This window comes from Orcinus orca, chromosome 14 (genome assembly GCF_937001465.1).
Source record: "Orcinus orca chromosome 14, mOrcOrc1.1, whole genome shotgun sequence".
Taxonomy (NCBI): Eukaryota; Metazoa; Chordata; class Mammalia; order Artiodactyla; family Delphinidae; genus Orcinus; species Orcinus orca.
In genome coordinates, this window is record NC_064572.1 from 8,035,849 (window position 1) to 8,052,275 (window position 16,427).

Genomic DNA, 16,427 nt, shown 5'->3' on the forward strand with positions numbered 1-16,427 from the left:
GACCTCAGATGCTTTAAATGAATGCGTCTCTGAGTCCAGACCGTAAACAGACAGGGCACGTGGTTCCTGGGGACCGCTGAGCGGGTGAGGTGCCGGCAGAGCAGGGCAAGCAGCAGTTGGAGGTGAGCCTCGCCAGGATTTTGGGTTAGTTATTAGATGGAGGAGCGGTAAACCCTGTGAGGCCCTGCGACGATAGGTGTGTGAGAAAACCGTTGTGAGGATGGAGCAGCGTGTGAGGAAGGCCCTGGGGAGGGGCTGCAGCTGGGGATGCCAGGGAGGCTTCCTGGAGGAGGTGGCCGCCCTGGGAGGCTGCTGGCAGCTGGCAGAGCGGAGTAAGTGCGTTAAAGCCAAACAGCCCTGGGCTTTCCTGGTGGTGCAGTGGTTGAGAGTCCGCCTGCCGATGCGGGGGACACGGGTTCGTTCCCCGGTCCGGGAGGATCCCTCATGCCGCGGAGCGGCTGGGCCTGTGAGCCATGACCACTGAGCCTGCGCGTCCGGAGCCTGTGCTCCGCAACGGGAGAGGCCACAGCAGTGAGAGGCCCGCGTACTGCAAAAAAAACCCCCAAAAAACAAAAACCAAACAGCCCTGCCTTCTAGTGTCGCAGTTTCGCCTGGGCTCTGCGTGGATGGTGGGTCAGGGAGGGTTTAGTAAGAGCTCACAGGCCTCGCCCCGTGGAGGGCCGAGGGGCGAGGCTGGCCAGAATGGTGATCAGATCTCTGTCATTAACGTTCACAGAGCCAGAGGTCCTGTCCCTGGGGCCCGGGTTCTGCGGTGGCTCCTGGCTAAGGGGACGGGAGGCCGGCTTGAGAGGGCGCCATTTAGAAAAAGCCTGTGAACCAGTGGAAGGAGGTCTAGGGCCCACGTCCAGCGCGTTCGAGAACAGTCTTCAGGTGTGGGTATCAGCAGCGGGAGACCACGTGTGGGAGCCGGGACTTCTTCCGAGAGATGCGCTTCCCCACGATAAGCCCGGGCCGCGGGCAAAGCAGGAGGCTGGTCCTTGCCCGTCAGGAGCCCCTTCCTGACCCTGGGAGAAATGGAACCACAGGGCCATCAGGGGACGATCTTGGCCTCGAAGGGTGGTTGGCCGGGGGGACTTGGGCGGCCAAGGGTGTCAGTGGAAGGGGCTGGGAGGCTGCCTTAGGGCTGTCAGTGGGGCGGGGGGGTGTCAGCCTGACGGAACCATCAGGAAGCCTCACCTTCGTACAGAACCAGAGGTGTCAACACTCAGGGTCACACAGTCCCTCTTTCAGCTTCACAGACCACGTCTAGGAAGGCCTGTCTTCGGGAAATGAATCTCCTCGCAAAGACCTTCGGGGCCTAGTGGAAGAAGTGAGCGGTTTCCACGGCCCTCCTCAGGGTGGAGGTCCCTTCCTCCCCTCCTGTTGTTTCAGCGCCTGTTCTCTTTTCCTGCCATCTCGGTGATGAAGCTGGCTGCTGTCTTCTCATGAGAAGTTTCATATCTGGGGGGTATTGTCCATCCACTGCTTCTGCTTGGCCAAGTCCATTTTCACTAGATTTTCGTGTATTTTTTGGAAACTCTTATTCTAATGCTCTTTCTAAGATTTTAAAGAGGTGATAAAAATACAAGACGTTTTATAAGTGTCGTTTTTAAAAAAGTCAATATATTCAGATGCGGTATCTACAGTTTTGATGGTTTCTCTCCAGCCTCTGACTTGCTGCTTCCCTTCCTGCCTGGGGTTGGACCCAGGCATATATTCCCTCTGAGATCCCTGCTCTCGCTGCTTTTTCCTGACTCTGCTCCAACCCTAGCAATTCTGTGTAATACAGAAATAACTGAGATCTATAATGGTTCTTCAGCCCGGTGGGGCTGACCCATTATTAGACTGTGGAGCCAGTTTTATGAGTCACACCCACATAAAACAATAGAATATTATGTGTTCACATGTAGCAAGGGGAAAACCTTCGTTTCAGCTGTGTGTGCATTTACAGCATGACGTCCGGGCCGCGATGTGAGATGTATGTCATAGTCGAACATTTTTGAAAGTCCCTGCTGCGCTCTAACATATCACTAAGCTATAAAGTCATTTATAATCTGTCTCCAGTAAAATGGTGTGTGCCTTGGGAAATTAACTGTCACCGGGTCAGGCAGGGCCCCCAGGAGTGCTATAGAGGATGTCATGTCAGAGGGCAGGGGTCACTGTGGGGTGCCTCTGCTGGGGGGGTGCGTCACACCCTCTTTGGAGGTTGAAGAAAGATGTGTTTCTGTGAAGTCACGGAGGGCTTCTTCTCCACTGCATTGCTGGCTGCTGAGCTCTCAGCTCAGATGCTCCTTCCCCAGGAGGCTCTCCCCTCCCGGCACCCCCTTTCCATCCAGACCGGGCTCCTCTGTTAGGTGCTTCCGTAGAACTACAGTCCTCACCGTCTGAGCACTTAGCTCAGGCTTCAGTGGTGCAGTTGTTACCATGGTCATTATCTTCTTGTCTATTGCAGCCCCCCGCAGTCTCCCAGAGTGTGACCGCCACAGGTGGGCATCAGCTCTGTGTTTGCTGTTGTACCCGCAGGAGCCAATGAGATACCTAGCATGTGGTCGACACTTAGTACACAGCAATGGCTTGGGGCCGAGGCAGGGAAAACCCCAGCCCCAGAGCGGATTGACATGAGGCATCCATGAAACCCCGTGCTGCCTATTGCAGAAAGGGGTCGGGGGTCTGATGGCACAAAGAGATTGAAGGTCCAGGAGCTCGGCAGAGGCCTTACCCCCCACCCCCACACACAGACCCCGACGACCAGCCCTCTTCCTGCTGACCCCGGTTCTCCACGCAAGAAGCAGAACTAGAGACGAGCATCTCTTGGGTGACGGTCCTTCCTCTGGCCTTGGATGGGGCGACGTAGTTCCAAGTTCTTTGTGGCAGTGAAGAGTTTTCAGGCCATTAAACAAATCCGCGGGAGCCGCTCATCTGGATTCTGTGGTCGGCGCAGCTGGGGTGGATTCTGGCCGAGGCTCCTGCTTCACGTAGCCTTGAGGGGTGAGGTCATGCAGTGAGAAGGGTTTGGTGTGCTGAGCACAGGGTGAAGGCAGAGAGGTGGGGAGAGTGGATGATCCATAGGTATCTCTAGGGCTGTCAGCGTGGAAAACGTGTGCTGGAAACATTTCATCTTAGATGGAAGAGACTGCGGCGAGCGGGCCAGCTCCCGTCGCCAGACGTTTATCAGGGGCACGGGATCACCCCGGAGCCTGGGAGCTCGTGGGTTTTGGAATTGCTTTCCTATTTGAGAGGCTGGACCTTTGTGACCCTGAGCATTATTTCCATGGCAACCAGCTGTGATGAGATGGGGGTTTTGACCTCGCAGGACAGTTGTAACAAGAAAGCGGATGGGCTTTGAGATAGAAAGTTTCCTTATGACCTGGAACAAATCGCAGGTGACTTGGATCTCAGTTTCCTCATCTCTGAAATAGAGAAAGGAACATGGCATTCTTTTGATGGTGTGCGGAGGGGCCTTTGTTGGGCAAGCACGCCTGTAGGTACACACGCTAGTGTCATGACTCACTGTTGATCTTAACCAAACGCCCAGCATTTGACGCGCTGCAGAAGGGGCCCTGCCCCACCCTGGGGCCTTGGTGCTGTGGCTCCCGTGCTCTTCCCCAGGGCTACAGGGCCACCCTCCCTCGTGAGGGCATCTCTCAGTCAGACCAGCCCTTGCAGAACAGCAGCCCCCAGCTGCCCGCCCCTTGGCCTCCTGTTTCTCTGTTTCGTCACGGCACTGTGACCACTAGAGCGTTACCACTTCAAGGGGACAGGGGGTGTTCTTACTGTTTTTCTTTCCCTTTCTTTTTTTTTATTTTTTAATTCGGTTTGAGTTTGCACATCTACTGAATTGGCATATTAAATCCTCATGAAAAATCTTTTTTCATTTTATGTATTTATTTATTTTTAGGAAACTTAAGTTTCAAAGAATGAATAACTTGCCCAAGGTCATAGAGGTAGCAAGTGATAAACAGATTTCAACGCGGGGTGGGGCAGGTGGACAGTTAAGTCCCAGCTCTGTTTGGTCTCGAGTCGCTCTTTCCTCCCACTGTTCTCCCTCTGAGTATCGGTGCATTTGCTCGTCTCTCTGCCTTCTCACGCCCGGGCTTGTCCAGGCTCACCCCACCGCGCAGTGCCCTTCCCTCCAGATCCCAGGCTACACCAGCACTGCCCCTACCCAACCCTGGCACAAACTTCCCGGCCAGTGCGTGTTCTTGGAGAACCCTGTGCTGGGTCCTGGAGCCGCAACAGCTAATCCAGGCAGTGGAGTCAAGGTAACGTATGTGTGGCCAGCCCAGACTACCTCGCTGTCCGTCCCCTCCTGCTGAGGACATGAGTGTGATCAGGGTGAGCGTGCCAGGGTGTGAGCATTCCAGGCCACGTGTGTCCTAGGACATTGAGTGTGCAAGGATGTGACCATGCAGGATATGTGTGCCAGGGTGTGAATGTGATCAGGGTGAATGTGCCAGGGTGTGAGCATTCCAGGCCATGTGTGTCCGAGGACATTGAGTGTACAAGGATGTGACCGTGTAGGGGGTGTGTGCCAGGGCGTGAGTGTGTCAGGGTGTGAATGTGCTAAGATGTGAGGCTGCCAGGGCGTGTGTGTCCCAGGACGTCAGTGTGCCAGAAAAGGCTTCACGTACCATGTCATGGGGTCGATGTGGCAGTGGCTGCAGGAAGTACCTCTGAGGAGGTCTCCGGGGTTGTTTTGGTGTCCTGTTCTTTGGGGGTGTTATTTTGTGTAAACACTTATTTTGTACCGTCTGATGTCACACAATGGGGTGCCTTACTTTCATTTGTTCAGGATCTTTGTCCCCGTGTCTGAGGTGCTTTTTGGCATTACTGTAATCCCTGGAAAGGTGGGACAAGCAGAGCGTATCTCCTTTTGTACGGAGTGTCAATGATGCCATTCTCAGGGATACTTTGACTGGCGTAGAATTCTGTTCAGGGACAAATACTCGAAGTCTTGGTTTTAACTTTCACACTGCAAACTGTTGCCAGTTTACAGGCATGATGCTGCCTGCTCTCAGGTGGTTTGCTGGTTAGAACTGCCAGCAGCGGCAGCCCTGGCGCTGTTCCTTGAAGTCGCACTGACGCGTGGCCTTGGGGCCGAGCGCTCTGCTCCCTCGTGCCCTCGTCCCACACCCTGTGCTCTGCTCCTTGCAGGGAAAGTGCGATGGCGGGACTTTAACCAGGAGGCTTACGTTGGCGGGACGATGGTCCGCTCCGGGCAGGACCCCTATGCCCGCAACAAGTTCAACCAAGTGGAGAGCGATAAGCTGCAGATGGACAGAGCCGTCCCCGACACCAGGCATGACCAGTAAGTGTCAGCCCGCGGCCGGGCGCCACCCTGGCCACTTCCTACCTCACAGTGAGTAGCTTCCCCCGGGATGCTCCTTTTTTCTGTTGCTCTGCAAAACAGCGTGTGCCGTGTCTTTATGGGGCCGGAAAACTAGGAAAATTCCAAGGCACATGGTAAAGGAACTTCACCCGCAGGATGTGAAAGGGCTCCCTGGGGCCAGGTTCCAGTCCTCGCGACGCGCCCGGCATGTCCAGAGGCCGCAGGCTGCTGGTCAGAGCATGAGAGTCACCGAGGGAAAGTGGTGTGACTGCCCTCCTCTGTACTGGTCCCTCGTTGTTTTTAAAATCCATTCACAAAATAGTTTTGCATCATTCACAAGCTCAATGGGAGGAAGTGCTAAAGTCTTGCTCACTGGGAAGCTGTCGTTGGGAATGTTCTAGAGACCAGAAAGGGGAAAGAAACAGCCCCGCAGGGTCGATGTTAAACTAAGCAGAACTCGGAGGCGGGGGCCCGGGGCCACCTCCCCACTTCGAGTGCTGGGGCTGGTGGGAGGCTCTGCTCTATGTCCTTCCCTAGATTCCTCGGGGACCTGGGGGTTCTCGGGCCTGCAGACGCTCAAATGTGCATCTGTCACCACTGACTAGGAAAGTGACAGCATGACCCTCACTGCCACTCTGTGCCTCTGAACCTTCCTGGTAACGATCTTTGATTGGGAGGCTGTCCACAGTGGGGTCCTTAGACGGTTAGTCTCGTCGTATTAAAAAATAAGGAGCCGCATTTGGAGGGCAGCTGTTGCCCTGGGTGCCGCTAGGCCTTCCTGCTCACCTGGCTACTTGTAGAGCCCTTCATCCATCACATAAAGGTACGTGGATGCCACGTCCACCGCAGCTGAGACGCTGCACTCGGGTCCCAGGATTCCAGCCAGAGAAGCCTCCCCTGCTCTGGCGGATGGGGAGGTGACGGGGTGGCAGGAGGTGAGGGGGCAGCACTGCCCTTGGACAGGCTGCTCCAGTCCAGCGTGTTCAGGGCACCTGGGTGACGGGAGTCCAGGTGAGTCCTGAGCTGGAGGCATCTGGGCAGGAGGCCAGCGACCGGGCTGTGACGGGCAGCCCTGGTCCCCCAGAGGGCCAGCCGGGTCCCATTTCTCTGGGTGTGAGTTCCCGGGAATGAGGGGCAGGTGAGCTGAAGAGAGACGAGAGCGACCAAGCTCCCCGTGAACACGTGTTGGCGCTTGGCTTTGTTTTCTAAGTTAAATAGCACGCCTTGAAAGAGGATTTTCCTCTCGTGCTTTCAGGGGAACTTTGTAACCGTGTAAGCACCACCTAACCACACAGGCGCTCTCTCCCTGCCCTTACCAAGCCTTTGGGAGGTTGTAGTCAGCTCTGTGTACCCAGAACAGCTCACAGGTGTGTGGAATTACAGTTCTTTCAGACTCAGGATATGTGTGTGTGTGTGTGTGTGTGTGTGTGTGTGTGAGAGAGAGAGAGATAATATGTGAAACATATGATTGATATATAAACATAGATATTGCACATGATATTAAGAATCTCATCAATTTTCTGAATCCAGCCCAGAAGATTGTCTTTGCTTAATATTCCCTGTAACCCATTAATTTATATTTAAGGCAGCTTTGCTCGGCCCCTGTGCCAGGCTGCTGCTTCAAGTCAGCCCGGGTAACTGGTAAACACCCATGTGGAATAGGGGTTGCTGAGCAGGGGTCCAGGGACCGCGCGGGCTCCGGGAGAGTCCTGAAGCCGCCTGCACGTCACGGGAGGGTCCCAGACGCACGCGTACCCGCCACCCTCATCCCCAGGCTCGTGGGCCCACCGCAGCCAGCCTGTGCCAGCCGCTCCCTGCAGCTCATGGACGGGACACGAAGGTTGTCCTTGCTGCACAGAGAGCAATGTCCATAACTTGCCTGGTGGTGACGAGCACTGGCTGAAGGCCACAAAGGGCCAGCGCGGCTTTTCAGAGGGGCTTGGCCCAAACTCAGGAGCGGGTTCAGGTTCTAGCAGAATCCAGCTCAGAAACTGTGCCTGGGGCTCCCCTGGGGGCGCAGTGGTTGGGCGTCCGCCTGCCGATGCAGGGGACACGGGTTCGTGCCCCGGTCCGGGAGGATCCCACATGCCGCGGAGCGGCTGGGCCCGTGAGCCATGGCCGCTGAGCCTGCGCGTCCAGAGCCTGTGCTCCGCAACAGGAGAGGCCACAACAGAGAGAGGCCTGCGTACCGCAAAAACAAACAAACAAACAAAAATCGTACCTGGCGACAGGAATTGACCTCTTTGAATTACATCTCCGTGAGATGGTGTGGGTTTCACCTCACTGGTTTAAGAGCTGTTTTCCTGCTGTGACCTTCCCTCAGAGCTGAGACAAAAGGGTGTCCTTTCTGATGGCTCATCAGCGTGTGGGCCGGGGTTCTGTCTCCACTGCAAGTCCCTTAAGTGTCCTCAAAACTATATATATATACATATTTTTTTTTCCAATTTTTGAAATACGAGTTTGTCCAAACAGATGTTTGAATATTCATCCCACAGTGGGCTGTGTTTTACGTGGCTTTAATTTTAGTTCCAGCTACTGTGTCACGTTCATTTGCATGTGTGAAAGTAGCAGCTGGGATGCCTTCCACGTTTTTTGGGTTTGGGCTAAATTAAAATCTCCCCAGAGTCAATTTGATGCCTGGAACTGAGGCCATGTCTGTCTTCAAAGTATCAGCTTTAGAACAACCAAGATTATTGACTGTCAGGTTCAGGAGGTCAAGTTACTTCTCTGCATCCATCCCGTCTCCTTCCGTATCTAACAGAGGGCTGTTAAAGTGTGTGACCTTCCTATATAAATACAATAGTTTTGGGCTCTGCAGTATCTCTCTTTCTATAGACGGATGGACATGCTTGCCCAGTAGAGTTCAGTCTTCACTTGTGATAAATCTGACAGCAGTGCAGGTGGAGGTTAATTAGGAACAAGGGATTTGGAGTCATACAGACCTTGGTCGCAATCGGGACTCTCCAGTTCCTGATCCTGCGGCCTTTGTCTTTCATGAGACGCTGTAACATGATGACGTCTGGTCTGGCTACCGTGAGGGTTAAAGAAATGTTCCCAAGGGCTGTCTCCTCCTCCCCTGAGATTTTGTTCCAGACCCTCCCTTGATCTCCTGCCCTAGGAGTGAGGCCCCGGCCCCAGCATCTCCCTACCTGATCCTTCTCCATGACCCTTATCACCGCCTACACAGCATGTGTCTTACCTATTTACACGATCATTTGAATGTCCTCATTAGAGCAGTGGGCTGCACCCGGGCTTGTTACTCGGCCACCTCCCGGCACTTGGTAAACTCGGTATTTGTTGAGTGAATTGCCTAGCCCAGTGGCCAGTATATGGTGAGTACCCTGTAAATCACTAATAATATGAAGAGTCATAAAAGAACAAAGGCGGATGAAGGGGAGATTTCTAAGCAGTAAGGGAGGTCAGATGAACCCCCAAGATGAGTCTTCTGTGTCGGGTTCTCCCAGGACTGGAAAGTGACACGGTTACTTACAATCTACCCCTTCTTCACTGTCCTCTGGGGTAGATCCCAGGAATCAGGTTCAGAGCCTTGCAAACAAACAGACAAAAACCCCATACTTTGGGGTTACGCTTTAGTTACCTTTTTTTAAGTATATAACAAAGAATGTGCCAAGAAAAAGTATTTACGTGAAGGAGGAAGCATAGAAAAGCCTTCTGTGAGTGAAATACTTGATATGACGTATAGGAATTCTTAGAGTCTCTTAGAAATTAGAAAGACGGTAGCCCACCCTAGTCTTGAAAGTACAGTTGAGAAGTCAAAAAGAAAAAAGAAAAAAAAAGATTTTCTACCTCATTTAATGTTATTTGAAATTTCAAATAAATTATCAAGACTTAAAAGCAAATTAAACCGATGGGAATTTAGAAAGTGCCTTTTCAGACAGCTTGTTTCTCCCCGCCTTACCTTTGGAAGCTGTTGTTACTGTCCTGGCAAAAGGTAATGGGACTCAGCATCGAAGGTGGGAGTCAGTCACACCTGGGCGTATTCTGAAGGCAGGGCCAACAGGATGGGCTGATGGGTAGACGAGGAAGGTGGCTCGGAGAGAGGCCCCTTGTGAGACGGAGGAGCTGTGGGCGAGCAGGTCTAGGGGACACGTCAGAGGGTGAAATCCAGACACGTTAAGTCCAAGGTGCATTAAGCATCTAAGGTGGGCAGACCTGCTGTGTAGGTGTTTGGAAATGTGTCAGGAGAAAGGTCTTAGTGGGGATGTGAGTTTGGGAATGCTCAGTGCACAGGTGGTACTTAAAGCCATGATATGGGGCATCATCCCCCAGGCAATGAACAGAGACAGGGAGGAGAGCGGCCCAGGACCAGCTCCGGATGCTCCAACACTGAGAGTGAATTTAAAGCCCAGGCTGACCTGGAGTCCAGTCCAACACTGCAGGGGCTCAGACCTCACGCGGCGCCGAGGCCCCGGCAGAGATGCTGTGCTGCCTGTTTAGAGCAGAGCTGTCGTGAGGGGAGGGTCGTCTCCCTGCTAAAGCCTTTCCAGAATCTGGCTCAGAAGGGTTTTGTGTTGTGTTGTGTTTTCTGGTGTTCCGTTTGTCCAGAGTTGCGTCTGATGGGGAAGTGAAGCGTAGAAGTGGGGCGGAGCCCGGGGGGGTTACGGAACATCGTTCTGTCTGCCGGGGAGAGCTCGAGCTGGTTTACTTTAAAATTGTTTATGGAAGTAAAATCGAATAAACCCTTGGGGGAGAAACATCTTGTTTTCTTCCCTCCCCCGTCAGCCAGCACTGTTCGTTTTCATTTACTTATGTATTAAGTCCCTTAACAATGAGAACCACTTGGTCAAGAAACAGATTTCCTTCGGCTTTCAAAAGTTAAATCGTTAGAGAGTTCCATCTTTTCCCTTTTCTCACGAAATTAAAAATGGAGGGTTTTGAAACATCTTTGTGTCTAAAACTGAAGTATTGCTCCTGAGACCAGAGCTGCCTCAATCAACCACGACCCCACGAGGGTCCTTCTCTGGGAGAGGACTTCTTGCAATTCCCACACCTGGTGGGTTTATCCGGCAGCCTTTCCATCAAGGACATACTGTGTTGACTCAACTTATAAATTACAGTCATAAGGTTTTGTTTTGTTTCCTTGAAAAGAATCACTAAAGGACTGTGTTTTGACCAGCTTTTTAAATGTCTGGCTTTAATGCCGCCCACACAGAGGTCAGAACTCGTGAGGGGCTGGGTTGTTTTTTTTTTCTCTCCTTTTCTTTTGTTTTTTAGAAAATGTCATCCAGCGGGCAGGCCCTTCAGCAATGGGCTGTGCTGATTGCTCAGGTGGAGCGTCCAGGTGGATGTCGGTTGTCTTAGGAGAGCAGCTCATCAGGATGAAGGGCTGTAAGAGGGATGCCGTCCAGGCTCTTCACTGTTACTTGGGAAGAGTAAACATTGTTGAGGCCAAGGGAAAGTTCTCAACGTAAACTCAGCAGCTTGGCGTGAAGCTTTGAAGGCCATTATTGTGAGATTCTGTTTTATTTTTAGGAGAGCAGATCTAGGGGAGGAAGAGGAAGCCCAGCTCTGAAGGGCGTCTCCGCTTCTTGTCAGTGGGGTACCGGAGGGGCTCTCATTTCGGGGGCCGAGAGCCTTGTTCGCTCGTTACATTTTTCTTACGGAAGTCGTGTTTCATGAGCACGCACAACCAAGCCTCCGGCGTGGCCGCTGCCCCACCTGCTCCCCATTCGAAGGGCCAGCCGGGGGCCTGGCGGACCCGCTCCGAGCCCATGGGGCCCCGTGGGTAGGGTCCTGGTCGGCGGGGCTGGCGCTCCGCGCAGCGGGGCCTGCTGCTTGCTCTGGGCTTTGCTGGCCTTGGAGGCATCTTGGCTGTCGGGGCAGTGGGTTGGCTGTGGCGTGACAGCGAGCCTTAAACGCCTGTTCCACAATGACCACAGCCACGCACTGTCGGACACTGGGTGGTGTCCTGGCCTGCACTCAGCTTTTATGTGCTTTCACTGTATTCAGTCAGCGGAGGCTCCTTCGGAGTCAGCAGGGAGATCCTTCTCTGGGTGACATCGCACGCCAGTCCCCAGAGGCCCCCGACTGCAGAGCCCACGTCCGGGAGGGCAGCTCAGGTAGGGTGGCCCCAGCCTGCTGGGCAGAGGCAGGTGAGATGGCCCGAGGCCCCTGTCCAGGTGCCCCTCTGTGTCTGGAGCCCTTCCCCAGGAGTCCTGGACGTTACTGTCATTGTGCCATGTGCTTTATCCCGGTCCGTACAGCAGGTGGGAGAGCCGGGCCACCGCTGGGGCGTGGGACCACCTGCCTGAGGTCGCACAGGGAGGGGAGGGAAGGAGGGATGGAGCTCTTGGTGGCCAGGTTCCTGCTGACAGTTGTACGTTCTATACATAGCGCCTCGCCATCCGCTCTGCACAAGTGTCTTGTCTGCTCCCAGTTTTCAGGCAGGAGTCTTCGGCATGAGGCCCAAAGGCACCCAAAAAGCAAGAAGGCCTGGGTGTTGGTAGCTTGCAGCCAAACTCCTGAGAAATTGTGTTCTCAGCTGACCACATGCGGACAGAATCCTGAGAAATTGAGAAGAACCGAGGCTTTTGTTCCTCTTTTTCCCGCCTCAGGTTCTCCAGGGCAGTGTAATGGCAGAATGTGCTGTTTCCATTCCCCTGGAACGTTCTCGTGCCCTGAGGGAGGTGAGGCTGCTGCCTGTGCGCCATCAGTGTGACCTCCCTGTCCCGGCGTGAGAGGCGGGCAGGTGCAGGAGCCGGTGTGGCCAGGCAGTGGGAGGGGGCCAACTGCAAGGCTCTTTGCTTCACACCTCCCCCCAACTCAGTGCAGGGGCTAATGTGCACCTTATGTGCAAAATTCAGACCAAAACCATGCCATTATTCATCATCTGCCGCTTTGCTTTCTGTTCGTTCAATTGTTTTTATTACTTTTAATGTTTTTATAAAACCAACTCCAAGTTTTTAGCACCAGACCACTCTTTTTTTCCCTTTATATGTTCTTTTGGGACCGTTTCAGGCCTTGTCTGCATCTCGATTAAAGAATACTCTGGGCATTGAAGGAACATATCTCAGTGTAATAAAAGCTATTTATGACAAACCCACAGCCAACATAATACTCAACGGTGAAAAGCTGAAAGCCTTCTCGCTAAAATCTGGAACAAGACAAGGATGCCCACTCTCACCACTTCTATTCAACATAATACTGGAAGTCCTAGCCACAGCACTCTGATAAGAAAAAGAAATAAAAGGTATCCAAATTGGAAGGGAAGAGGTAAAATTGTCATTATATGCAGATGACATGATACTATATATAGAAAACCCTAAAGACTCCACACAAAAACTATTAGAACTGATAAACGAATTTAGCAAAGTAGCAGGATACAAGAATTAACATACAGAAGTTGGTTGCATTTCCTTACACTAACAATAAAATATCAGAAAGGGAATGTAAAAAAAAATCCCTTTTAAAGTCACATCTAGAAAAATAAAATACCTAGGAATAAACCTGACCAAGTAGATGAAAGACTTATATTCTGAGAACTACAAAACATTTAATAAAGGAAATTGAAGACGATTCAAAGAAATGGAAAGATATCCCATGCTCTTGGATTGGAAGAATTAACATTGTTAAAATGGCCATACTGCCCAAAGCAATCTACAGGTTTAATGCAGTCCCTATCAAATTACCCATGACATTTTTCACAAAACTAGAACAAATAATCCTAAAATTTATATGGAACAATAAAAGGCCCAGAATTGTCAAAGCAATCCTGAGGAAAAAGAACAAAGCAGGAGGCATAACCCTCCCAGACTTCAGACAATACTACAAAGCTACAGTAATCAAAACAGTGTGGGGCTTCCCTGCTGGTGCAGTGGTTAAGAATCCACCTGCCAATGCAGGGAACACAGGTTCGAGCCCTGGTCCGGGAAGATCCCACATGCTGCGGAGCAGCTAAGCCCATGCACCACAACTACTGAAGCCCGTGCGCCTAGAGCCTGTGTTCCACAACAAGAGAAGCCCACACACTGCAATGAAGAGTAGCCCCTGCTCACCACAACTAGAGAAGCCTGTGCGCAGCAATGAAGACCCAACACAGCCAAAAATAAATAAATTTATAAAAGAAAACAACAATGTGGTACAAAAACATACATATGGCTCAATGGAACAGAATAGAGAGCCCAGAAATAAACCCACACACCTATGGTCAATTTTCAGCAAACAAGATAAGAATATACAATGGGAAAAATACAGTCTCTTCAGCAAGTTGTGTTGGGAAAGCTGGACAGCTGCATGTAAATCAATGAAGCTAGAACACACCCTCACACCATACACAGAATAAGCTGAAAATGGCTTAACGACTTAAATGTAAGACATGACACCATAAACTCCTAGAAGAAAACATAAGCAAAACATTCTCTGTTTTCTTAGGTCAGTCTCCCAAGGCAATAAAAACAAAAGCAAAAATAAACAAATGGGACCTAATCAAACTTACAAGCTTCTCTACAGCAAAGGAAACCATAAGCAAAATGAAAAGACAACCTAACGACCAGGAGAAAATATTTGCAAATGAGGCGACCGACAAGGGCTTAATTTCCAAAATATACAAACAGCTCATGCAACTCAACAACAGAAAAATAAAAGAACCAATTGAAAAATGGGCAGAAGACCTAAATAGGCATTCCTCAAAGAAGACATACAGATGGCCAACAGGCATATGAAAAGATGCTCAACATCGCTAATTATTAGAGAAATGTAAATCAAAACTACAATGAGGTACCACCTCACACCGGTCAGAATGGTCATCATTAAAAAGTCTACAAATAACAAATGCTGGAGAGGGTGTGGAGAAAAGGGAACCCTCCTCCACTGTTGGTGGGAATGTAAGTTGGTACAGACACTATGGAAAAACAGTATGGAGGTTCCTCAGAAAACTAAAAATAGAGTTGCCATATGATTCAGCAATCCCACTCCTGGGCATGTATCTGGACAAAACTAATTCAAAAAGATCCATGCATCCCAATGTTCATAGCAGCATCATTCACAACAGCCAAGACATGGAAACAACCTAAGTGTCCATCGACAGATGAATGGATAAAGAAGATGTGGTATACACACACACACACACACACACACACACACACACACACACTAGAATATTACTCAGCCATAAGAAAGAATGAAATAATGCCATCTGCAGCAACGTGGATGGACCTAGAGATTATCATATTAAGTGAAGTAAGTAAGAAAGAGAAAGACAAACACCATATGACATCACTTATATGTGGAATCTAACATACACAAATGAGCTTATTTATGAAACAAACACTCACAGACATAGAGACCAGAGCTGTTGTTGCCAGGGGGGAGGGGGCGTGAGGGAGGGATGGATTGGGAGTTTGGGGTTAGCAGATGCAAACTATTACATATTGAATGGATAAACAACAAGGTCCTACTGTAGAGCACAGGGAACTATATTCAATATCCTTTGATAAACCATCATGGAAAAGAATATGAAAAAGGATGTCTGTGTGTGTATAACTGAATCACTTTGCTGTACAGCAGAAACTGACACAACATTGTAAATCAGCTATACTTCATTTGAAAAAAAATTTTAAAAAAGAATGCTCTGGGCCTGGGAGAGAGTCTAAGGCTTCCACAATAGCGATCCAGCTTGTGTCTGTGTTAGCGTCTCTGAAGGGCCCAGCATAGGTCTCTGGAAAGACCGTGAGCAAACATGTGCAAAGCTTCATCCCCGAGTGCCTGTCCACACTTGTGGCCCCGTTTCCCAGCTGTGCCTCCGGGTTAGCACTGGGGCGGAAATGGTCAGATCGCTCTAAACGAGCAATATAGTCTTGTGTCTTTATCTTTGGTGCCCCTTCCCACCGTCACCCTGGGAACCCAGCGATGACAGGAGCATCATCTGTGGACTCCAGGAGCTGGCCATGCGGGGGGCAGAAGCAGGAGGGGTGACACCCCGCTCTGCATTGGGCTTCATGGAGCTCTCTCTAGCCTTTGTATTTAGACCTGTTAGTGAGTTTCTGTTGTGTTCGCGGGGACTGTGCCCCTTTGTCGTTATGAAGAGCCCTCTTTATCGCTAGTAGCGCTTTTGTCTTGTTCAGCATCAGTGCAGACACACCACCTTGCTTTAATTCAGTGTTTTTGCAACTTCCAGTCGTTTTGTGTCCTTATATATATTTCAAGTGTATCTCCTATAAGTAGCAGATAGTTGGATTTTGGATTTTGATCCCTCTGACAGTCTTGTCTTTTAATTGGAGTTTTTAGTCCTTTCCCGTTTAGCGCAAGTGCTGGTGGGCTGTTGGGGGTTATAACACTAGCGTCTCGCTGTCTGGGTTCTATTCGTCCCACCTGTTCCTTGTCCCGTCCTTTCGTGCTTCCTTTGAATTAAGTATCTCCCCAGCTGTTAGCTTGTTAATTAGAGTCTAATATAAATGAATACTCTTGTTTTCTCCTGGATAATGCACAGACCACTTCCCCTCGTCTCCCTTTTATGCTTTATTGTCATATGGTTTAATTCCCTTTTTATGTGTAAATGCTGCTGGACATCTTTTATTGTTTTTTTGCAATAAACATCCTTTAGATTTACCCGCACATTGTTATTTCCATTTTGACTCATTTCTTACCTTTTCATTTTTCCCCCGAGACTGTTTCCCCAGTTCTCATCCAACTTGTGTATTTCTCTTAGTGCCAATTTGTTGGCAATGAATTCTATCCTTTCATTTGCCTGAAAAAACCTTTTATTTCACTTTCATCTTTGAAGAGCGTTTTCACTGAATAGAGACTTCCAAGTTGACGGTTACTTTCTGTGCTCATGCGTCGTCATTTACTCGTCTTCTGGCCTCCACTGTCCCTGGAGAAACAGCAACTGTTGGTCTTATTGTTGCTTTTCGAAGGCATCTTGACCTTGTCCTCTAGTTGCCTTGAGGATACTCAAGCCTGGCTTGAGCCTGGGTGGGGCTTGTGCCTCTTCCCGAATCTGTAGCTTCGCGTCCGTGTCAGTTTTCTTGCGCCCCGTCTTCTCTCCCCACCCTGGATGTTTCCACATGTCCTGTGTCCCCCTTTACACTCTTTCCCATATTTTTTATCCTTTTTCGTTCCCTGAGCTTCAGTCTGGACA

The 16,427-nt window shown here is 50.6% G+C and overlaps 1 protein-coding gene across 2 annotated transcripts in view; it reads left to right on the forward strand.

Annotated features, from left to right (window-relative positions):
* GALNT2 (polypeptide N-acetylgalactosaminyltransferase 2) overlaps positions 1–16,427 on the forward strand; it is a 181,064-nt gene that overhangs the window by 111,851 nt on the left and 52,786 nt on the right. For both annotated transcript variants that reach the window (XM_033408885.2, XM_004281564.4), the window contains exon 3: positions 5,155–5,308. In XM_033408885.2, coding sequence (XP_033264776.1) covers positions 5,155–5,308 — 154 coding nt within the window. The remainder of the gene's footprint in view (positions 1–5,154; positions 5,309–16,427) is intronic.